The following is a 24,207-nucleotide window of genomic DNA, read 5'->3' as shown; positions in this document are numbered from 1 at the left end:
AACGGTTAAGATCTTTAAGGGTATAATAGGAATGAAAGATATTACCGGTTTAGCAGGTAATTTGTTTTAGATATATAATCTTGCACATTATTTTTTAACAATTATATTATCTTAATATTTTATTAAGTAAAAGACATATATATCATTAACTGAGAGTAATGTATATATATTAAAATAAGGGTATTGATGTCTTTTATAATTAACTTGATGAAATTTTAATTACATTTTATCTTTTTAATTATTTTTTATTATTTACATATATCTCCCATTAGTTTAAGATTGATTTAAATTAAATTTTAATAGATAGAGATAGAGAATTATATTTAAATTAAAATTTATCTCCAAATAATCAAATTTAAATTATTTAATATTAAATGATATCTCCTATAATTAAGGCATAATTATATTTAAGAGAGAAATCTTAATGGAAGAAAAAAAACGTGTAGAGCGCTTCTTCCGTACTTATCAATCACTTTGATGAAAATCTAATGGTTAAGATCTTCAAGGGTATAACAAGAAAATTGGAAAGTTAGGCACACGTAATTAATCTTCTTAACTGATATACTATTTTTCTTACGTAATGTGGTTTTGGAACTGGTACCGGGAAACCGGTACCGGGTATGAAAACTGGCTATTATAGCCGTTGGATTAAGATTATAATTTTTAAAGGTGCATTGAAGTATTTGCCTTAAAAACCCAACCCGGCCCAATATCTGATAATATTCATCTATCATTTGTAAACATAATGTAATAAATATAACGTCATCCAAAACTCAAAAGTATAGACATTTACTTTTCTTTATTAAATTATAAAAACACCCTTATAGGTATTTTGTAAGGATACAGGGTGTAGGACTGTAAATAACAAAAAAGACAGGGTGTAAACAGCAATAAATATAGAGTGTACTGGATCCGATTTAAGTAATATCCGATCCGTTTACACCCCTTCGGGCTTCGGGGCCTGCCCTCTTCCCCAAGCAAAGTCCACTTCCGTCTCTCTTTCTCTTCCATGTAACAACCAGCGGCACACTCTCTTTTCTCTTCATCGCAATCGATTGAGAGGCTAAAACCTACCTCTCCTCTTTCGCCATGGCTCGCTACGACCGCGCCATCACCGTCTTCTCCCCCGATGGACACCTCTTCCAGGTCGAGTATGCCCTCGAGGCCGTCCGCAAGGGCAACGCTGCCGTCGGCGTCCGCGGCACCGACACCCTCGTCCTCGGCGTCGAGAAGAAATCCACCCCGAAGCTCCAGGACTCCAGGTTCTTCTCTGTTTGCAAGAATAGGTTCAGAGTTTAGTTTTAGGGTTTAGGGTTTCTAACCCTTGTCCTTCTCCTGCTCTTCTTCTCCCAGATCGGTACGCAAGATCGTGAGCCTCGACACTCACATCGCCGTCGCCTGCGCCGGACTCAAGGCCGACGCGCGAGTCCTCATCAATCGGGCGAGGATCGAGTGCCAGAGCCACAGGCTAACGGTGGAGGATCCGGTCACCGTGGAGTACATCACCCGCTACATTGCTGGATTGCAGCAGAAGTATACCCAGAGCGGTGGGGTGAGGCCCTTCGGGCTCTCGACGCTCATCGTCGGGTTTGATCCATACACGGAGAAGCCGGCGCTCTACCAGACCGACCCCTCTGGGACATTCTCGGCGTGGAAGGCGAATGCGACGGGGAGGAACTCGAATTCGATGAGGGAGTTCCTGGAGAAGAATTACAAGGAGACGTCGGGGAAGGAGACGGTGAAGCTCGCTATCCGGGCACTTCTTGAGGCGAGTTCTGTTTTTGGGTTGAATCATAGTCGTTCATGGTTATGTGTTTTAGATTTGCTTCTTTATTTTATGGAGGTTAGGCAGATATTAAGCTGTAGGCATTAGGAAGAACATGGTTAACATCATGCATTCGTATTCAAAATGTCACATCTGAAACTTGAGAGTAGTGTGGAAAGTTAAGGATTAAAGATATAATCCTTTCAGCACAAAGATGGTAGAAAAGTGAGTAGAAAAAAGGAGAAGGATGGTTGAATAAGGAATATGGGAAGTTGAAGGGAAGGCAAAAGGAGACTCAACATGATAAACCTTATGATGAACAATTAACCAAAGATTGGAGTTTAAGCCACAATAACCTCTTTTGTATAGTCAATCATGTGAAAACATTATTTGGACTTGTCTGTAGTGCAAGAAAGCACTATGCATCATACAATCAATCTTCACAATCTCTAGTAGCATAGGCTCATAGCATAAACTTTAGCAATAAATATAGGTTGGGAGAATATTTGACCTTGCGATCATCTAGACATCTACCCATATTTAAATTGTGGATTGCTATCTTCTCCTAACTCCTAAGATTTAGGCAATGCTGCTGAACCACCTATACAGTTCATGTATGTGATTATTTTTCTCATTAGTTTTTATTATTCCATTTGAATTGACGTGAATTTGCCATAATAGATCTGTCAATAGCAGTGAATCATATTGGTATAAAATGAAAATTGCTCATGTGGACAAGCTGGGTGGCTTAACTTTTTTTTTTGGAACTATGTTGGATTACCATGACTTGCAAACCGCGTTGGAGTTGACATTGGAGAAGATTGTGGCGAGATATTATAATGTTAAGTCATCAATCAAAAGATTTGTTGTTTGTTTTCTTCTTAGGGTTCATGTTCCCTTTTGTTGACTTCATGAAGGATTTGATGGAACGTGAAATTGCTCTATAATAGTACTGGTAGTTAGGTTGCAGTATGTCAACTGTTTCAGCTTTTGATTCAACAGCTTAGCTTTCGGTGCCTTTCAGTACTATGGGTGTTAGAAAACCATATATAACTCAAAAGTACCTTTCTCAGCAACATGTACAAAAAATATCAGCCTCTGCCACACTGCTGATGGTTGCTACAGCAACAATCATCCTGAAGGTGTGCACTTTTAAATATTCAAAAGCTTGAGGGTCTGTTGCTATGTGTGTTGTGGACTATCATGATGGTGCGGGTTGAGCTCGGTTTGGGGGAAGGAGGTGGTCCGTTGGATGCAGCGTGGGCTAAGGGATGGAGGTGGAAGATGCTTGGGTGGCTTGCGGTGGGAGAAGGTGATCGTGGAGCGCGAACTTGGGTGGTGGCTAGCCTGGTGAGCTGTGGGTGAGAGGCTAATGGGCTCGGTGAGGAGAGTTGGGGGGTGGCGTGGGGAATATGAAGTTAGAGGGAGGATGAAATCAGTTGGTGGCCTCAGTCTGAGTGCTGCCAGCTGTGAAGGAAAATTTGGGAAGAGAGAGAGAGAGAGTGGAACAATAGTTTGGGTAATTCTCATTGCTCTTTGGGGTGCTCAACACACCACCTTTATAGTGGCTACCCTATTTTAAGTTACATTCTCTCCAAGCAACTCTAGACTAGACCCAACTCACTAGATTAACCCTGACTCGACTAGATCTATCAACTCTGGGCTAGTTCACAGCACATGAAGATGGTTTCACTTTCTCCTCAGTTTTTGATTTAGCATGAGATAAATTTATCCTATAACTTGTGCGCATGTGGTCGACAGAGTCTTTTGAATAACCAAGGACATTGAGTAAGTAGTTTGGTCCTGCTGAACTCTGATTCCCCGCCTTCAGTCCAACCTTAAATAGTCAAAGGTGCATTAAGCATTAAGTAATACATTGAACTGTGCAGACAGTTCAATTTGTACTTTTTATATAATAAAATTAATCTTTGAAAATTGGCATTATGACTGTATACACATTGGGTGAGAAACTTAGTTATCTCATAATGAGCTAAGTAGATAACCCCTCTTTTTAATTCATTGCGACTCATAGTTTGATATGCCAATGATCCTTCTGTTTACTGTTTTTTCCCCTTAAAGTACATGCCAGAAATGCTATTTCAATCCACCATTTTATGTGTTAGTTGGAATAAGACCACACTTTATATATTACTAATGTTAAAAGTCCTAATTCTTTTCTTTAACTCTGTAATAGAGTTTTCAATAATATTAGTATTCAGGCTGCTGATAGACTTTGCAATGCTTGCTTCATCTATAGCAGGCAAATATCAATTTGCTTGTTCCCATTATATGTATAGCTCATGACTGCTCTTTTCTTGGGATAAAAAGCAATGTAATTACTGTTTTCTATGACCTTTTGTGTTTCGTACATCACACATAATTCTATTTGTACATCACACATAATTCTATCTCTATATCTCAACATTGTTTGGTTTTTTCTTAATTTGCATTTTCTTTGATATTCTGATGCACTCTTTTTATGCAAGTTTGTGGATGACTTTTTGATATGGGCATCATCTTCAATTTGACTAAAATAGAATTACTCGAGTCCAATTTTGGTCTAATTATTGATTTTTATTTTAAATAATCAATTAGATTAGTCAATTGACAGACATGGTAGCTTATATGCGGGGATGTCCGTATTGAGTTATTACCTAAATTGGGTTAGTCAATTTAGATAAGGCTTAATCAATTAGGATCCTATTAGGAAATGAATTCCTATTAGAATCTCAATTGATAGTTATGGTAAGCTTATATGTGGGGGATGTCCACATTGATTTATTACCTAAATTGGGTCAATCAATTTAGGTAAGATGATCAATTAGAGTCCTATTAGGAAATAAGTTTCTATTAGAATCAGCTAAAATTAAAGTTGTTAACCTATTTAAGGTTTATTGCATGGGAAACAAGGACAAGTTGGAACAAGATTTATTTGAGATCTCTCACTCTCTCCTTCTTTTGGACAAAGTCTTCTTCTTCTTCTCTCTCTCTCTTTCTTTCTTTCTCTCCCTTTCTCCTACTCTGTCTTAAGATTCTTCTCTAATATCTTCTACTTCCTCTCTAAACCTCTCTTCTTTTTCAATCTCTACTTTTTTTTGTTGGTTACTGCTGCTGTCCAGAAGATTCTAGTAGTGAAAAAGAATCTTTGGGTGCCCGGACGTGAAGAGAAGGATATGGTTTCAAAGTAAAAGCACTACTATTCTATTTATTGGTAAACCTAAACTCTAAATTCTTTCCTTACACCATATTTTAAGCCTTTCTACTATCAACGTACCTATTTGAGAGTTGAGCAAGCTACTGTCTTACCTGAGTGGTTTTCTCTCCTTTTATCTAGAAGTGATCTTTTTTAATCAATTAACTTTTTATCAATTATTGCTTACTATATTTTACTTTAGTTACTTGTTTGGATTGATTGTTCTTCAAAACATTGCATTCATACTAGATTTGCATCACTTTTGGACAAAGTTTTCTTCCTTTAGAATCTTTACACCAATAAATTCCAGCTTTGTTCAAAATTGCTCAATTCTTCAAACTCAGTTTGTTCTGCTATCATAGATTACCATCTCTGCTTGTCTTTCGTCCAGCTGTTGTTGTAATATATGCAGTATGGAAACAACCTCAAGTATTAGCTTACCTGTAGTTAGAATATAACTTTGCTTCTTCCCTTTTATTGCAAATTATGGCATTCTTTTTATTTCACCTGATCTAAATTTGATGACAATGAGTTGGGACCTTTAGGTTGTTGAGAGTGGTGGAAAGAACATCGAAATTGCTGTCATGACACATAAGGATGGCCTCTGTCAACTTGATGAAGCTGAAATCGATGCATATGTTGCTGAGATCGAGGCAGAGAAGGCTGCAGCTGAGGCTGCAAAGAAAGCCCCTTCTCAAGGAACTTGATCCTGGGTCCTGTCATTCCTTCCAGTAACTTTGTGTTGCAACTTACAATCCTTTATGTTAAACTTTTCGAACTTCCTTTTATTTTCATTTTCTGTTAGATGAATGTTGTGTTTATTTGGGTAAAATCAGTCCTTGTTTACATGGCCGAAGATATATTGACTTAGGTTTATGCAACACACCTAACTTGCTGTCGCCAAGTTACTTGATCCATTGAGATTGCAGCTTTATATTCAGTTTACTTTGGATTGTCACCGGAAAAGAAAAATAATGTGATTCTGAGTGAGTTTTTAGAGTGCATGTGAAAATAAAGTATGAGCAGATGTTTGGAGATTTCATTAACTTTTTTAGATATCCTTTGTTTTCGCTTAGCTGTAACTGGGTGTCTGGTTTCTGGTAGGCTGCTTTGCCTGGGGGATATGGTTGTAAATTAGTTTGTTGATATAACTGAGAACCATTCTGGAAGACTTGCAGATGTCAAGAAGTGCTGCTAATGGACAATTCAATTCTTTCTTTGTTGATACTGAGGACGCCCTGTACCTATACAGTTATCTATGCAGGGAATTCTTGAGATATCTATAGTAACTCATTTTGAGGGGCATCTGGGGAAGAATGCAACTATAAAGGTCTGCCAATTCATGCCAGCGGATTTATAGACTGAGAATGTTGACTTTGCAACGCATGCTGCTGTCCGTCGTTCAGTCTTAAGAATCAGCATCCATGACTCTCATGCTGGATAGCTATCCTTGGCTGTTTGTTGAGGTCTGATATAGAAGCGAGCAGTCATAATGCTTGTTGCATTTATCTGAGTTGTTTTCAGGCATATATCATTTGCTTGTGTGGTTGGAATTCTAAAATTTTCCACCTTAATAAAGTGATGAGTGGATGCAGGAATTATTACAGTCGTATTGTTTATGAATGGTAGGTCTCAGCAGACTCTTTGTTTGAGAAATTGAATGTTAGGTTCTATGGTAAACTATTTGTTAATAACTGTGCATCTTTCAAAGGTCAAATGACAAGCACTGTTCTCTCATCAAGTTAAATACCTCCAGAGGAAAATGAAATAAAAAGTAGCAAATATGAGAACTAGTGTATATGGCCTCTTTTGAGTTTAGAAACTTTCTTGAACTAATTCAGTAATTAATTTTTTTTAAATCTTTTTTATATCTAAGTAAGTTTACTCTAAAAAAAATTAAGACTGAAAAATAAGACTAATTAATCGAGCAAAATTTATACAGAGGATAAGATAGTCTGCTTGTAGATATATTGTTTTCGATAAAAAATAAAGTGATGTATGCATAAAAAAATATAAAGTGATGGATGCTTCCTTCCATCAAACTTTTAATATAAAGTTGGATTGATGTGCACCAAATGCCAGTTGCTGCAGCTATAGGAAAGCAAAAACTTGATTAGAATGGATAAGGCTGAGGCCCATTGGTGACTCCCAGGCCCCACACACCCTTTTCCTACATCTTTTCTCCTTTCCATCACACTTACTTGTCCACTCAAAACAAATCCCACAACTTGAACACACAAAAAAAATCTAGACTTCCACCTTCTTAATCCTCATCAAGATTACTATCTATCAAATCGAAATATATATATACATAAAACGAAAGTTATTACTTTCTTGACAAGAATATTTGTGTCCCACAAGTGTATACGTCTCAAAATGACAACAGTGGAGGAATTTTCTTTTGTTTAATTTTTCCTCCTCCATGATGCCATGCACGCATGTAATGTCAAAGTGAGTACACATAGGTGTTGGTGGGTGGCATTGCAAAGATAAGCTAAGCGTCTCTTTCCATTCTTTCTACGAGCAAACATCTCATGTGGAGGAAAACCTTGGGAAAAATAAATAAATTAAATTAAATAAAAAAAAAGGCAGTTGCGATCGTTATAACGTCTCAATCTTGCTTACAAATCTACAGTGCCTTGAATCCTTTTTCTTTTTCTTTCCCCTTTTCAAGATTACTTTTGACCCTTATACATGTATATAATATCACTAGGTAAATGGAACTTGTCACGTTCATAGCTCCCGTGAATGGCGTCAGTGTTCATATTCTTATCTACGAAACCTATCTTAATTCACTGTGCATCTTAAGATTGCATCAGTTTTTGAGATTTTTACATATTTGCCATAAAAAACATTCCACTGTATTCTTCAAATTTTCATAATTGCCACTGGAATTACTGTACTCTTTCCAAAATATCATCCTATTAGTTGAATTTAACTAATCATAATTAAAACATAACTTAGATCTAAACTATAAAAAAATATAGTATTTTAATTATTTACATATGTTTATTAAATTTAATAAATAGAAATAGAAATCTAAATATTTTTTGGGGAAAGAAATAGAAATCTAACTATGTCTTAATTTAATATAAGTCATTATAACTATTTAAGCATTAATTCATTGATGATATGAAAATTGGGATGTCCAAAGTATTTATTCACACTGCATGTAATAAGTAATAAAATACTTTCTCATACCAATGACCAAATAATAATTACAAGATATCACACCAAATAAGACAGTAAACCGCTGTTTGAGTTGCTGAAAAATAAAGTAAATCTTTATGATGAATAAAAAATAGTGCCATGTTTTAAATATTTTAATTTAAAAACAATAGATATATTGAAGTATTGGATAAAAATATTAGTTGGGATAGTTAGAATTGGGATGATGCTTAAATGATTAAAAATGCTCTTGAAGTTTAAATTCTAATTGCACTGATTTAATTGGAACACTATTAAATTCCTATTATTTCTCAAACAAATAAAAATAATTAACAAACACATGTAAACAATTAAAATACCTCTTTCTTAAAATGTATAGTATAAAATATTTATCAAAGATTTTTGTCTCGCATAAAAGAATATATATTTCTTTGTACTATGATGTTGGTATATATTAAATAGCTTTTAGACTATTCTAAATAATTTATACAAGGATAAATAGTCTTCTTGAATCCAAATTTCATTTTAATCCTAATTAGTTAGATTTAACTATCAAAGTGATATTTTCAAACGAATATATTGATTTCATGACAGATACATATTTTACATTATGAAGTGGCAATTATGATCTTTTAAAAAATTTCAATAGCAATTATGTAAAAAATTCATATAAAATATTACCGAGTATCTTATAGTTTTATGGTATTATAATATTCAACATGAATCTAATTTCAGAGTATGACACAATACATCACGATAAATAAGACATAAGTTAAAAAAAAATCGAATTCATATATCAATGAAATCGGAGATGGACAAAGAGGTTGAGACTTGAGTGAGAATAGTGGGGGTAAACAAGCTGAGCTTGAGTGAGCGAGCTATGTTCTCTTAAGTTTGGCTCGAAATGAATGGAGCCTACAATCTAATCTAATTTTTGCCTCATTTATCTACATTTGAGCTAAGCTCGAGCAGCCTATTCAAGTCTTAAATGGGTTAAACTCAATTCAAATCTCAAATGAGATCAATTTGAACCTCAAATGAGCTCATTCAAATCTTAAATCAGTTAGGCTCAGTTTAAATGGAGCTCAATACAAGCTTTAAGCGAGTCAAACCTATAATTAAGATATATGAGCCATCGGATTAAGATCTAATAATTTATAATATATGTTTCGTATATAATAATTTTAAGCTCATCCAAATAATCTTAAGCAAACCTATTTGTGCTCAGTCTTGACTCGAAATTATTTTAAACATGAAATCTAGAGCTCGGGCTGCTCGTTTCTTTTGACAGCTCTAGATGAGTTGAGATGAGGCAAAATAACTATTTATCAAAATATGATAAATCACAAGATTATCTCAATTTTCTTATCCTATCTTAAAAGATAAGATTAAAAAAAAGAGATAGTCATAGTTTATCATCGAGATAACACCCATTTGGCAGCATTATTCTAGGATAAAGCGGAGTTTATACCCTAACAAAGGGGAGCTAACCTATTTAAAACTTGCATCAAGAGAAGTTGACTAATATTGTTCTAAAAAGAAAATTAGACTAATAAATACTATCTTAGTTTATCTAAAACCATTCCTAACACGGAAAGAAACATCACATTATAGCGTGAGCCATACTACCTTAGTTTATTATTTTCTTAAACAAATACTTAGTTGATGCACTACTCCTCAAAGCTGCAGTACTAATTTGGTTACCTTAGACTAAATAACTCATAACTAAAGCTTAGAAAGGTCAATAAAAGTAGGCAATCTCGGCTATTTTAATTAGTGGAAGTTGAGGTCACTCAATAGCCTTTAATTGGATACAATTATTCGGCCTTTTTTTTATTTTTATTTTGCGTAAAATAAAGTATATTTCTGCTCCTATGATATTATAAGGATAATTCTCAGAATAATTGACGGATGGAATAAGACAGACCCAAATACTTTACGTTGTTTTTATAAGAAAAAGCTATATATATTATATTAAAAGAGAGAGTGAAAAAGTATATTAAGTATTCCATTAGATTACTAGGAAAGCTAAGTAAAGGGTGGGAATTAAGTCAACTCACTAAAATGTCACAATGATTGCGTAGTAGAAGCTCCCGGAGTCGGAGATTATCATGGTCAAGAAATATCCCAACCAAGAAAAAAGAGTAGCAGTTATTCACTATTACTAATAACTTATTCCAATAATTTATTCTCTTTGAATAAATCGAACTATGTTTTAATAGCTTATATATTTATATATATATATATAGATGAGGGACCAAAAGAATTCGTGAATAGGGAAGATCTATAAAGATTCGGAATCTTGATCCTAATGTGATTGTCTTGAAGTCTCCTCTTCAACTTTAAAACCATGCGAGTTGACTTAGCGAGGATAGCTAGTAGTTTTTTTAATTCGGTAATGATATAATCTTTGGACACCATATTAGATGACTAGTTAATCTCTATTTAATTATATAAAACTAAAATTTGTTTTTATTAAGTTTTGTAAGCATACTATTCTTAAATCTCTTATTTGTTTGTAGTCTTCTCAAAAATTAATCATGAAGAGTAGTCTTATTTTTAACTTTGTATACAAGACTTAAGTGTATTTATGTGATTTCTAATGTTACATTATTAATGTTTTAGTTTATAATTTGAAGAGTATTGGGGTAAAAATCATTGGTTTTGAAGAGTATACACCTAAATATAGAATTTGGTTAACAACTTTAGAAATGTATACATCTAAAAAAATGCTTAAAAATAATAAACTTAGAAGAAATTGTGAAGAACTATTGTCAATTTCTACGTACATCTTGCTCATCATTTTCTTTTAGATACATATTGATCCCTTAATTTATAGAGCACTTCTCAAAATAGCTATTTTACCCTCAACTCTTCTCAATTTTATTTTTCTAAAATAAGAGTGAAATAGTCCAGAACCTAATATTGATCGTGTGACATTATAAGTTATTGTTAATAAAGCAACTCAATTAATTACTATGAGAAAGAGCATTTTGAGGTTTTCTATAATTGTTTTAGTGAAAAAAAAAAGAGAAGGGGTGCAACGCAAAGACTTTTCGATGCATTAATATTAGTATGATCGTATCCTTCTACGGTAAAATGGACCAATGATAGTCGTGTCGATTCTTGATCGGCACACCCCTTCGTGCTAATGACACACATTTGGCATATTTTTAATAATTTTTTAGTGTATTTAAAGATGTTTTTAAGTCTTCGATACGTTAATATTTAATTAAGAAAATAAAAGGATTTAGGCTTCACGAGACAAATAATATTTATATATATAATAAAAATAAGGTCTCATAAAATATTTTAAATTTACCACTCTAATAGATTCATTTCGAATCAACAAAGTACGTTTTGAACTGCACACGTAACTCATGCCAGTCGACATATAATCGATATGAGGTATGTCATTGGCACACCTTGTGTTAGGTGTTGTGCCACTATTGGCACGGCAAGTGACGAGCATCGTATTGAAATGGACATTCAATTCAAAAGGTCTAGTATAATTATTATTTTTTAAATATTAAAAAAATCACCAAAAAATAAAGCTACATCTAATACTCCAGGATTACTTGAAAGGCATCAAAATATTAGTGGTGGGAAAAGTATAATGTGGTGGGCCCACTACCATATTTATCTATATGTATGCAACCTATTGGTTCGTGCATGACTTTAGAGTTGCGGGCCCGGCCCAAAAGAGAGATTTCCCAACCACGACACGTGAGGAAAGGGTGGAGAACTTGGTATAACACGTGGCCCACACGTGCCCACTTAAAAAGAGAAGCACCTAAAAAGGTGAAAGCTATTCTTCTCTTTACAATGTTAAATGTGACCAACATGGAGATTTGCATGGTCAAAGTACTCGTCTATGTTTTAATAAATTTATTATTTTTTTATTTACCAATATTAAGTTAAACATCATTTTTTCTTTTATCAACCAGATAGTGCTCGGATGGTTAAAGTAACTCACGATGTATTCTGAGTTTAAATACTCGCTATTATAATATATTATTTGAAAGGGTTAAATATATTTTATCTTTTATATTTATGTTTAAAATTATTTTAACTTTATATAAATGTCTTAAAACAGTTCATGTACTTACGACTAAATTAAAACTGTTAATTTTTCTATCAAAGTTAGTGGAGCGCACTCAAATAACCAAAATGTATCTGTTGCGCTTATTAGGTAAAATAAATAGATTTTTTAGCCTCATTTTATGTCTTATTCCTAGATGTGATATAACTATTAAACTTCATAAAAATTCAGATTTAATAAAATTTATTATATAGTTAGCACAATCTAGAAAGTAAGAGAAGAAAATATGTGGGTATTCTTTAAAGAGAAATAAATGCTTATATAAGAGAAGGATATTTTGTCTATAAAAAAATAAAAATAGAGGAAAATCAGCTTGCCATTTAATTTTTAAAATTTTTTGGCGCGCTCTATTTGTTTGGATGAAAAGTTAATAGTGTCACTTTAATTATAAAAATATAGACTAGTTTGATATTATTTTGAAGTATACCAGAGGAAAGTGATTTTAGAAATAAGTAGAAGGCATTCTAAAATAGCAAGATATATGCAGTATTATTAAATATAAATCATATGGATTAAATTAGGAGGGATGTATATATTTTTTAATTTACAAATAGATCAGATAAGATGCGAGCTCAAGTTATCCTGCATCTTTTAGTATGTTAATTTACCATATTTTAGAAATTTAGAGGGTAATGGAGAGGATAATAGACCCAATCTTTTTTACTTAATTTTATTTCTTCTAGGTGATTTACTTACCGGTGTCCAGAGGTTGAGAGTTTGACTATCTTCGGTGAGATGATTATAATTTGATTAGAATGCTATAAATTTCTATTATCTCTCAAAGAATGAATGGCAATTTACCTAGTAAATTTGCAATTAATTCCATTAATTAAAGTGAAGTGAGACTAGGACACCTCTCCTTCCATCTTATTTAGTGCTTTTGACCTACTGCATAGAGCTGGGCCTAATATGGATTTGGGTGTGTCAAGCTCAACTAGAATCCATTAAATTGCATGGATGAGACTTCTTTTTTATTAAATTTAGAATGCCCTTAAGGGCAAGAATGGATATGGTACCATGCAAGTTGTACCATGTCATGTCAACTTCTAGAATATATATATATATATATATATATATATATATATATATATATATATATATTTCGCTCACAATAAATGTGTTCATATGATCCTCCATGGTTGAAGTGATTCATAATGAACCATTCATTCATAATTTTCCTATTTTTAATTTCCACCACCTCAAACTTCATATCATTTGATTTTTCTAAAGTTGGTACTTTTTTTATGAGTTTGATTCTTCCAAGCATGCATGTAGGAAAAGAATTCCTACCAAGAAAAAATGTGTTACAAAAGTCTTGCACAGAAAATAATGCATGTCTTCCAAGTGATTGATGGGATCCTCCACTGACAATAATTCATGTCGGAGTTGACTTATTCCAAGTCAACGGATTAAAAGAAAATTCCAGTGTATTATTTATCTTTGCAATTATTTGTGTAATATTACATCCCAACATTTGAGAATATATATTAGATAACTAATGTTGGATGGGTTTAAACTTTATGGGTCTGAAGTCTGAATCATGGAGGTTACTGGTAGGGCTAAGAATAACTATTTTGCTGGTTCAGATAATTTTTGGAATTATACTGATAACTATGGGAATATAAAGCGAATGTCTTATTACAAGTTGTGTAACCCATCTTATTCACTGCTAGGGTCCCCCCCTCCAGTTAGATATCTATTTGAGACTTAAGACGGGCCAATAAGCGAATGTCTTATTACAAGTTGTGTGACCCATCTTATTCACTGCTAAGATCCCCCCAAGTTAGATATCTATTTGAGACTTAAGACGGGACAATCTGGGTGTACTGTTGAATACATGCCAACACATCGATTATATGCATCTGACAAGGTCAAAATTTACAAATCTTATATTTTATTTTTGAAGCTATTGAAATCATCGAATACGCTAGAGCGATGCTTGGTGCATTCGAACTGATCCACATAGGTTAGCCCAAACCGAATCCACCATTTAGATTTGTTCCTTAATTTTTTTAAAGAAAATTTATAAAATATTTAATCTTGTTGTAATTTAAAAATGATACACTAAAGTAAATTACCATGCACTTTGGGTTAGAATTAGGTGTTTGGTTGATGAGAAGTGAAAGGAAAGAAAGTGGCAAAAGTTTCTAATGAAATAATTGCTAATAAGTAATTATAGCTTATTAATATTTGGTAAAAAATAAAAATAAGTAATTATTGTAATTAATGGTTGCATGCAGTATATAAAAATATAGAAAATATCACTTTTTTCTTTTAGGATAGAAAATGAAATGAGAACGGTTTGATGATTTTAAGAAAGTGGAGAACTCATTTTCCACTCCACTTTCTTCGTTCAAACACAATAAAATGATAAACTTTGAAAGACGAACACTTTCTTTGATAAGTAAGTCAATTCTATATTTAATTTTTACAATCAAAGATCAAAAATAGAGGAATTTTAAAAAATGAATATTTTTTTTCCAAACACGTGAGAGAGAAAGTGGGAAGAAGTCAGAATCCCAAATTTTGAAATTTACAATGAATAAATCCTCTGAACAAAAAACAGAAAAACAAAACTCTAACAATTAAATATATTCAGTAACATAAATCTAAGAGAGAGAAGTAGAATAAATAAACTGAGGTGTATTTCATAATAAAAAGGGGTAAGACAAGGCAGGTGTCCAGTTCAAAGCCACTTTTAAGGAAATACAAGTAGACTAAGAGTAAGATTAGTATATAATAAGATTCTAAGCAGCCTTCCTTTTTAATTAATTTTTTATTTATTTTCACTTGGGGGTGGTGGGTAAGTTGGAAGCTTCTTAGGCCTACCTAACCTGCAAATAAAAAGTGGTAAGAGACTTGATGATGAGTAGGTAGGTGGATGCTAAGAAAAGGGACCCCTTTTTCTTTTTGGATCTTTCACTTTGGGACTCAAGTGCTGCTTACCTCTTTGTCTCTACAACTCTACCTCTCAACAGTCAACACAACCACCTCCTTGTCCTCCACAACCACAACTCATCACATTATTAAGGGATTTTTCTAAAAAAATTTGGTATTTTACATCCTCAATTTTGGTCTCGTTATAGTTTATGAATGCCCAGTGAAAATGTACTTAGTTTAATGACTAAATGGGCTGTTATTCATAATTTTCTCTTAAACAAAAGAGAGGTTAGCTTGATCACTGAAAGCTTCGCCAAACAGTTAAATAATGAGCCTAGGATTATAATAGTCGTCGGTGTGTATTACATTATACGCATGAAAGGGATGTCAACGTGGAAGCGATGAGCATGTGATAAGAAGAAGAAGAAGAAGAAGAAGAAGAAGAAATTTGGTTAGAAAACCGATGGGGGTTAACATCACCTACCTTAATTTCTGGTATGATAAGTGGAAATTGTTGTTGGAGATCTACACGTGGGAGGGGGTAATTAGCGAAGTATATTTTGCCTTGCAATTAAATCAAGATAAAAAAAAGTGAGTGAGAAAGTAAGGGAAAGGTATTAGATCTCTTTCCTTATATAAGTAGGGAAGCAAAGGTGGTTCAGTAGTTAGCTTGTACTCTATATTGCTATATAAGATGTAGCATGGCTTATTCGCAATTTGTAATGCAATTTTTGTCAAAAAGGACAGTTCAAATTTTTAGTTTCAGTTTCAAATTCAATTTGGTTAAGAATTAAAATATTTCAATCAATTTCAGTTCAGACTTGTTTTGTAATAGAGTTTTTCTTTAGGGGGATTAAAAACTATGAGTTAAACTTTTAGAGTAATCGATGAGTTAAAAAAGAAAACTTATTTTGTTTCGGTAGAACCTGGAGCTACAGCAGTGCCAGCTGAGTAGATCAGAGCAAGAAGAGAAATAGCCTCACAACTTGCAATTATCAAACCCTCTCTTTTTACTTGCTCCTAACTTCATGTTGTCATTATATTGTCCATTTTGAGGAACCAGCTCCAGGAGCTGACATGGACAACCTCCTCTCTGTTCCATTTATTATTATCATTATCTCTTTTTTTAATCTCCTCTGGAGATAATAAAAGAATGAAGAGAACAAGCAAACCTGCAACAATTATGTGGCAGGTACAGACAATCTGCCAAGGAGAAAACAAGGAACAATGCACTGGATTTGTCCTCTGATTGCTATTGTATTATTATTATTATTCATCTTTGGTCCCAACGAAGAGTATACAAAGGATAAAGCCCCCCTCCCCCTCTTTCCTTCTCTCTCTTTCTTCATTCTTTTTTATTTTATTTTTTATATTAGGAATATTTGCTTACCTACCCTTCTTAGTTCTTCCTCACCTCCCTCCTCCTCCTCCTCCTCCGCTCACCTCTTATCCACAAACCCACATGCATTAAATGAGCCCTGGGGTCCATCCATCCATCCATGGACACTGCACTTGCTATGCAATTGCAACAACTAGGAAGGAGTTGGGTGGAAAACCATTTCCCCAACAAACCTCACCAAACATGACCCACATTAAATAACTGAAAGACCTCACTGTGACCATGGGTTTTTCTTCCCACCGTTTCATGTACTTTGTAGTTTTAATAAACCAACTGAGCCAAGAAAGAAATTCTACACATCCATCCATGGCTCTGCCTTTTTTCTTTTTGTTTTCTGACGATTTATACCCATCAAGTATCATATATATGTTAACAAAAATTACATAAAATGGAAAGGAAAGAAGAGAAATTAGAAATCTCGATCTCTGATTACAAATCTAGGCTAGTACTAAGAAAAGGAGTCCTTTTTTTTTGTTTAAATTTACTTCATCTGAATGCTTCTATAGTCCAACAACAACCCAGTGGTGAGGCCAAGGAAGTCATTGCACTTGCACTCATTGCTCTTCTGCAAGCCCAAGCTGCATCTGAAGCAAAGGCCCCCTCCTTCTCGCTTCACGGGCTTCAGGGGCTCTTCCTGTGAGGGTGGGCTTATACAAAGCTCCAAATTGAGGTCCGGGCACTTGACCTGCTTCTGCTCTCCTCCCCATGTCAAGTACTCCTCGCTGCTGCTGCTGCTGCTGCTGTTACTCTTCTTCATCTCCTCCTCGCTCCCAAAGCCCGTGTCCTTCTCCTCTTTCGTCTCGAACGATATAGTCACGTTCTTGGCGGTGCGGTCGTTGATCGACCGGTGGGTCACCGGATCGACCCCCCGGCTTAACAGCTTCCTTCTTATGTGCGTGTTCCAGTAATTCTTTATCTCATTGTCCGTCCTTCCCGGTAGCCTCCCGGCTATCAGAGACCATCTGCGTTCGTTTGTTGAAATTATATCAGAAGGAGATCGAGAGCGATCTGATTCTTCTTCCTCTTCTTCTTACTATTACTATTAATAGCAGTAGTTAGTACTACTTACTTATTGCCTAAGAGGCTGTGGAGCTTGATGATGAGCTCGTCCTCCTCCTCGGTGAAGTTCCCGCGCTTCAGGTCGGGCCGGAGGTAGTTGATCCACCGGAGGCGGCAGCTCTTCCCGCAGCGGAGCAGTCCCGCCGCCTTCGGCAGCGACCTCCAGCACCCCTCCCCGTGCGCCCGGATGTACGCCACGAGGCGGTCGTCTTCCTCCTTTGTCCACGCCCCCTTGTTCGTGTGCGCCTTCTCACAACACGGAGATCTCCCCATATCCCCACCCCCCTTATTTTAATCTCTTCTCTCTTCTCTCTTCAATCTCCCCCCAAGAGGGAGTTGTGAGGTCGAGGGGTGGAGATTTATAGGCGTTTGACTCGGCCCAAGAACTGAATAGGGTTAGGAAGAGAGAGGTCTTCTAGACGCGAGTTGGTGAGAAAAAGGTTGAGAGAGAGAGAGAGAGAGAGAGAGAGAGAGAGAGAGAGAGAGAGAGAGAGGGTGGGTATAAGGGCCCAGAACACAAGTCATGACATCATCACCTGTTCCCAGTTAAAAAGGGGCAGAACAACATCAGTGGTGCCAATACCCTCAGGTAGGTGTAAAGTGAGGTAGCAAACAGTGGAGGTTTGGCAAAAAGACTCCCCCCCTCTTCCTCTTCTACAGTTCAACTGACCTCACCTCCCTCCTCTCCTCTCCCCCACTGTCCCAAAATCTTCTTTCAATAGTCTCTTTGAGAGTACCTACTTTTGAGGAGTACTTTAGATTGCCTCATTTATCTCACAATTACCTTTTCCTTTTCTTACATTTAGATAGGCTTAATTTGTTGCTTTCCATGAATAAATGGAGCATTGTTCATGGACAAGCCAGCACATATATAGTGCTAACATATATGATGCAAAATACTACTGCTCAAGTTTAATTATGTGAAGTTTAAGTCTATGATTAAGAGGACGCCAAGGGTTATTAGGGAATTAGATAATATCCGACTTGACGATAGCAGAAAGAGCAAAAATCTAGTGGAGTTTACGTCAAGCTTGTTTAGTCTATATAGGTCTAGGGTGGTCACCAAAATTTAATATTTCTCGATTGGGTGGGAGAGGATATATCCCCAACTCGTAATCCATTTGGTTCACTTGGGTTATGTTGATTGGGACTCTAAGGTGGCCCTCATGGTCAAATAATGCTGCATACTTTTTTTGACTTAATTATTAATCCTTCAATCTAGGCTTCCATTCCTTTTTCTTAGTTAGGGATCTCTACATTTGGGCCTGGGAATGGCGTCTCCAGTTTATCTCCAATTGGGTCAACAATGTATTCTTATTTTTGTGAAGCAAATTAACCATAAATTGGATTCAGAACTCAAACCTAACGTATCTAGTTGCACCTGCAATTTATCATTCGATCCCTACAATGATTACAACACCTACCAAATCATGCAATCCAAGGTTTTAAATTTTGGAACTTTTCGTTTCACACCCTATTCTGTCATGCGTTTTTTTTTCTTCTCTTAAATTAAATTAACACCATGGACCATCCTTATATCTTTTAATCAAATAAAAATATTAAAAAGACAAGATGTAAACTGAAATGAAAAAAAAAAATAATCTTTTTAGTAACATGATAAATTTGTACGGCGAACTTTTTTATGGTTTATCGATACTTTTTAATTCTGCGAATCACAAATAGTGAAACGCAAATATTTTTTCTTTTCCATTTCACACCATGTATTATGTGTTCATTTTAATGTTTTACACCCTGCCTTTCAATAATTATTAATTCGATTCCTACATTTGGGTCCAATAAAAAATAGAACCCTAAATTATTTAGGTATGGTCATTCCTTTGGTAACTAACATGGGAGGGCAAGAGATAGTAGTAGGTCTAGGTATGGGGAGGTGTGGGGAGGTGTGGGGAGGTGTAAAGTAAGATAGAGAGGGGAATGCTTTCTTACTTTAAATCTTTTCAAAAGAAAAGTTCATTTGATACAAGAAAAAAATAATAATTAACTATACAAACTCCTTACTTGACCTACAGATGAAACAAAGTATTAAGCCCGCAAGCACAAAAAAAAAAAAAAAAAAAATATATATATATATAAGAATAAACAATAGTTCATACAAATTCACAAGCATCAAGCAAGCGGCCGGAGACACAAGTCAGGATAATCTCTTTAGGTAGGCTTTACATTGCTTTGGTTCACCTTCCAACTTATTTTTTAACTTATATTTTTCCCCTCCTCTTATCTTTTCCACACCCTTGTGGTGCAAGTCTTATTAGTCGCAAGCCAGTGGGGGGTGGGGTTAGGGGAGGGGGTGAGGGAGGAAGAGGAGGTAGGTCTGGCCTTTGTGTTGTTGTCTCATCATGGGGACATGCCATGCCCCACCACACATGGTCTCATAGTTATCCATCACCCATTCCCCCCAACTCCCTCTTTGCTTCCCCCCTGCTATATATGGAGCCACCTCAAGCCCTACAATTGTGTGCCCCCTCCCCTACTCCATTGTCCCATCCCTCTCTCCCTCTCCCGTGGTTCACTCACCTTCACATCCTTGTTGGACTAATATAACCTATATAACTTTCTCTACCTAACTATCCTTAAAATCCAATGCAACCACTGCTCATCATCATTATTCAATGCACCGGAAATATAATACACTATTCACTATTTCACTATGTGCTTTCATTGTGGAACAAGTATAAGAGCATCACACATTTACACCTTAAAAAAACAAACAACTCCCCTGCTAATGTCGATCATCTCGCGTTATGCCACACACTTCTATTATTAAACTTCGTTCACATCATCTTCGACTGGAAAGATGGAAGTCTTTCAACATTGTTACAGAGACTAGACCCTTGTTTTGAATCAGTCTTTTGCAAGAAAACAAACGTACGTACGTATCACAAGAGAGCGTTTACTCAATAAGACCTCTCCGCGTTCCTTCTAGGTCTAAGTTCCCAAGTCAAGTCACACATAATCCAACACACTTAACCGATCTAACAAGCTCCCACTTCAAGAAAAGAAAAGAGAAAGAAATAAAAACTAAAAAAAGAAGAAGTAATTAAGAAAGTGCAAACTGATGCGCATGATCTATGCATTAGTACATTCGAAAAAGACTGGTAAAAAGAGAACTACTTCACAAGCATCTTAGGATATTTTCAATTAGACCGCCCAAATTAATGGGAGCTGATGACCAATTGCAGTCTCTATCAACAACCTAATCTATTGTTCATGGATTTGTTTGATGGGAAACTGAGAACTCCGGGTGTAGAGTTAACAGTTAGAACCCAGTCATCTGAGCGTAAGAACAACAACTTCCACTATAGAAGACAAGGTGTATCATGTTTGTTCACATTGGCTTCAATTATTGATCTCCATTATTCTAAAGTTGGAAGCTACTACAAGAGTTAGTTATATATCAACATAAGTAATGCCTATGATTAGCTCCCTAATTAGTTTTTGTTGAGACATGTATACAGCTCACAAAACCATTAGATTACCTTCAAAAGTTTTTTATTTGTGTGAATATCCTTCTAAATTTTATGTAGATATCCTTTAAGTTAATTTTATATAAATATAAGTTAATCTTAGTAATTTAACAAATGAAAAAGGCATAGATACCTTTACCTAAAAAATGTATATAAACAAGAACAGATGTATTTAGATCTCCCTTTTTATAGTTAATTAAGGAAGTGCTTCAAGAGATACACATAATTACAAACAAATATCTAAAAGGGTATACATATTAAATAATAAATTTTACAAGGGTATACATTAGAAAAAAAAGAAGATTATATGCCTTTTACTCTCCTATACTTTATTTTGTATCACTTAACTCCTATACTTATAATTTAATAAAATTATTAGAGTTTCTGTCCTAATTGACAAAGCCCACTCCTAGAACTTAAATAATTAATTGATGGGCTCCTTTCTTGCCATTTCTTAAGTTTTTATAAACTAAAGAATGAGATTAAACTCACTTCTCATAATGGTAGAAGAAGAAGATTAAATTAGTGTGCATACCGACATTATCAATTTATGCAAACAGTGAAAAAAAAAACAATCATTCTTAAGTAAAATAGCATATAATTTTTTTAATAAAAAAATATGCATATAAATTAATCATAGTAAGCATATAACTCATGACCATTTTCTCTAATCAGTTTGGCTAACAAAATATAACACAGAAATTTTAATAATTAGGGCTGTTGAGATAAAAACTTTAATAATTTTTATTTTAGTCATAAGTAAAGGAGGTCAAGTGATACAAAAATGAAACACATATAGGTAAAATAATTTTACGCCAAGTAAACAAGGTAAAATGCATTTAACACACACAAGAGAAAAACATATATATAGTTAAGGGTCACTATTCTTATCGGGTATGGATCAATCACGGGTCCCGTGTCAGCCATATTTCTGGGGTTAGATCCGTCTATTTCATAAGTCCCAACGGCTAGTTTTACAAACGGCTAGATTTCCAACGGTCGAATGGGTTTTCCTCTTCCCACGGTTCTCATATTAACACCAAGATCGATCCCCGGAAGAGAATCCAAAGCTCGATCCTTCTCTCTTCTCTTCTTCTCCTTCCTCCTTGCTCTGCTTTCCAATCTTCCAAGAACTCCTCGCTAATAGAGCAGAGAGAAGAAGACCCAACAGAGAACAAAGCATCTCTAATTCAATTCATAATAGTACAAAGATGATGCAAGATCCATGGAACATAAACGCCCCAACCTGCATTAGGCCAACCAAATCTGCTCCTTGCTCCCCCATCAAACCCATCGCAAGAACTCGCTCCGATTCCTTCCATGTCACCCACAAAGTCCCGGTCGGCGACACGCCCTACGTCAAGGCGAAGCGGGTTCAGGTAAATTTCCATTGCTAGAGATGAACATTCTCAGATTTGGGTTTTGTTTTTCTGATCCTTTTGTACCTTGTCGCATTGATTAGCTTGTGGACAAGGACCCTGAGAAAGCGATAGCCTTGTTCTGGGCGGCGATCAATGCCGGCGACCGAGTCGACAGCGCGCTCAAGGACATGGCGATCGTCATGAAGCAGCAAAACCGGGCAGAGGAAGCCATCGAGGCGATCAAGTCGTTGCGAGTCAGGTGCTCCGATCAGGCCCAAGAATCCCTTGATAACATTCTATTGGATTTATACAAGGTTTTCTTTCTTTCTTTTATAACCCCATATGCGCTATTAATTCCTTTGTTTCTCAATGCTTAAGGGGCTAAATTTGATTCTTTTATTTTTCTTGATTCTAATTGGTGTAGAGATGTGGGAGGTTGGATGATCAGATATCTCTTTTGAGGCGCAAGTTGCAGCTAATCCAGCAAGGTCTCGCCTTTAACGGGAAGCGCACGAAGACCGCCCGGTCTCAGGGGAGGAAATTCCAAGTCTCAGTCGAGCAAGAAGCAACCAGGCTTCTGGTGAGAGGAAACACCACACTGTTGTTTAATTACACTGTCTTCTTGGATAACTTTTGAATTGAATTGAATTGAATTGGGTAAAATAATCACAGGGGAATCTAGGCTGGGCATTGATGCAGAAGGAAAACTACGTCGAAGCCGAAGCCGCCTACCGGAGAGCCCTCCTCATCGGCGCCGACAACAACAAGATGTGCAACCTCGGCATCTGCTTGATGAAGCAAGGCCGCATCGCCGAGGCGAAGGAGACCCTCAAACAAGTGAGGCCGGCCATGGTCGACGGCCTACGCGGCGCGGATTCGCACTTGAAGGCCTTCGAAAGGGCCCAGGAGATGCTCCGAGACCTCGAGTCCAAGCTCCTCGGCAACCCCGGATTCGACACCACCTGGCTCTTTGATGCATTTGTGGGTTCTTCTTCCTCCATATGGCAGCCTCAGCCCTGCTTGGACTACATGCTTCCGCCTCGAGAGCGCTTCGCGGACGAGAACGTCGACGTGAACAGAGCCAACGCCATGAACGCGAAGCCCGAGCTCAACGTCGACGCGCAGCCGTTTTACTCGTCGAGGACCGCGAAGGAGCTACAACAGTTGAATGATCCTTTGGGCAACCTTAAGAGGACGAGGTCGGGGACTGAGATGGAGAAGGCGCTGCAACCGAAGGCCGCGGCGTTAGTGGCGGCGAAAACAGAGGAAGAGTTTAGCAGAAGGAAGTCTATCTCCGGTGAGGATAAATGGCCGGAGCTGCCGGATAACAATGCGTTCGATGAGGCCATTGTTGCTGCTGTTTTGGCCCCTGTTCTTGAAGAGGAGAATGCTGATAATAATAATAATAAGAATAAGAATAATAATAACAACAAGAAGCTCAATAGCAACACTAGTCCTGCATTGGGTGAGGGGAAGATAGGGAAGAGGCTTAGGATATTTCAGGATATTACACAAGCATGGAATTCTCCCAAGTAGTAGATTTATTTTTAATTTTTTTTATTAAGGGGGAGGGGTGGGTGGATTCAAATTCATTAGTGGGTGGTAGTTGTAGGAGGAAGGAGATGAACTTGTTCTCCTTTGAGGGAAGAAGGAAGCCCCAAGAGAGGAGGCTTGGTTTTGTTATTTATTTATTTTTGGCAGGGACTGTTGTTGTGCTTGCTGTTTATTGGGCTTTCATGGCCCAGGTTCTTAATTAACTAATTCAATAACCACTTATTATTTGCTTATTTGTTGT

General features: G+C 36.0%; 3 protein-coding genes across 3 annotated transcripts; 2 read left to right on the top strand and 1 right to left on the bottom strand.

The window, feature by feature from the left end:
- Positions 1-923: 923 nt before the first annotated feature.
- Positions 924-6,000, top strand: LOC140800841 (proteasome subunit alpha type-7-A). The gene is made up of 3 exons (XM_073155733.1): positions 924-1,262; positions 1,354-1,768; positions 5,504-6,000. Exons 1-3 carry the CDS (start codon positions 1,090-1,092, stop codon positions 5,663-5,665), a joined length of 750 nt encoding a protein of 249 aa, XP_073011834.1. The 5' UTR covers positions 924-1,089; the 3' UTR covers positions 5,666-6,000.
- Positions 6,001-16,848: 10,848 nt separating this feature from the next.
- Positions 16,849-18,084, bottom strand: LOC140801017 (myb-related protein Hv1-like). Its single transcript, XM_073155996.1, has 2 exons — positions 17,577-18,084; positions 16,849-17,469 (listed from the first exon to the last, which is right to left on the bottom strand). Exons 1-2 carry the CDS (start codon positions 17,837-17,839, stop codon positions 16,989-16,991), a joined length of 744 nt encoding a protein of 247 aa, XP_073012097.1. The 5' UTR covers positions 17,840-18,084; the 3' UTR covers positions 16,849-16,988.
- A 3,949-nt stretch (positions 18,085-22,033) lies between these two features.
- On the top strand, positions 22,034-24,199 carry LOC140800831 (protein POLLENLESS 3-LIKE 2). Its single transcript, XM_073155723.1, has 4 exons — positions 22,034-22,430; positions 22,514-22,726; positions 22,837-22,992; positions 23,085-24,199. The coding sequence occupies exons 1-4, from the start codon at positions 22,263-22,265 to the stop codon at positions 23,946-23,948; spliced, it is 1,401 nt and encodes a 466-aa protein (XP_073011824.1). The 5' UTR covers positions 22,034-22,262; the 3' UTR covers positions 23,949-24,199.
- The last annotated feature ends 8 nt before the right edge of the window (positions 24,200-24,207 follow it).

This window comes from Typha latifolia, chromosome 14 (genome assembly GCF_019914945.1).
Source record: "Typha latifolia isolate L0001 chromosome 14, TyphaL0001v2, whole genome shotgun sequence".
NCBI lineage: Eukaryota > Viridiplantae > Streptophyta > Magnoliopsida > Poales > Typhaceae > Typha > Typha latifolia.
The sequence above is the reverse complement of the archived record's forward strand: the minus strand, read 5'-3'. Positions and strand labels throughout refer to the sequence as shown.

Excerpts from the sequence above, each read along its gene's own strand:
- LOC140800841 (XM_073155733.1), top strand. The coding sequence starts at position 1,090 with ATGGCTCGCTACGACCGCGCCATCACCGTCTTCTCCCCCGATGGACAC. Across the intron at positions 1,263-1,353 it reads CCGAAGCTCCAGGACTCCAG|ATCGGTACGCAAGATCGTGA; the intron begins GTTCTTCTCTGT and ends TTCTTCTCCCAG. Across the intron at positions 1,769-5,503 it reads CTATCCGGGCACTTCTTGAG|GTTGTTGAGAGTGGTGGAAA; the intron begins GCGAGTTCTGTT and ends TGGGACCTTTAG.
- LOC140801017 (XM_073155996.1), bottom strand. The coding sequence starts at position 17,839 with ATGGGGAGATCTCCGTGTTGTGAGAAGGCGCACACGAACAAGGGGGCG. Across the intron at positions 17,470-17,576 it reads CACAGCCTCTTAGGCAATAA|ATGGTCTCTGATAGCCGGGA; the intron begins GTAAGTAGTACT and ends AAACGAACGCAG.
- LOC140800831 (XM_073155723.1), top strand. The coding sequence starts at position 22,263 with ATGATGCAAGATCCATGGAACATAAACGCCCCAACCTGCATTAGGCCA. Across the intron at positions 22,431-22,513 it reads TCAAGGCGAAGCGGGTTCAG|CTTGTGGACAAGGACCCTGA; the intron begins GTAAATTTCCAT and ends CGCATTGATTAG. Across the intron at positions 22,727-22,836 it reads TTCTATTGGATTTATACAAG|AGATGTGGGAGGTTGGATGA; the intron begins GTTTTCTTTCTT and ends TAATTGGTGTAG.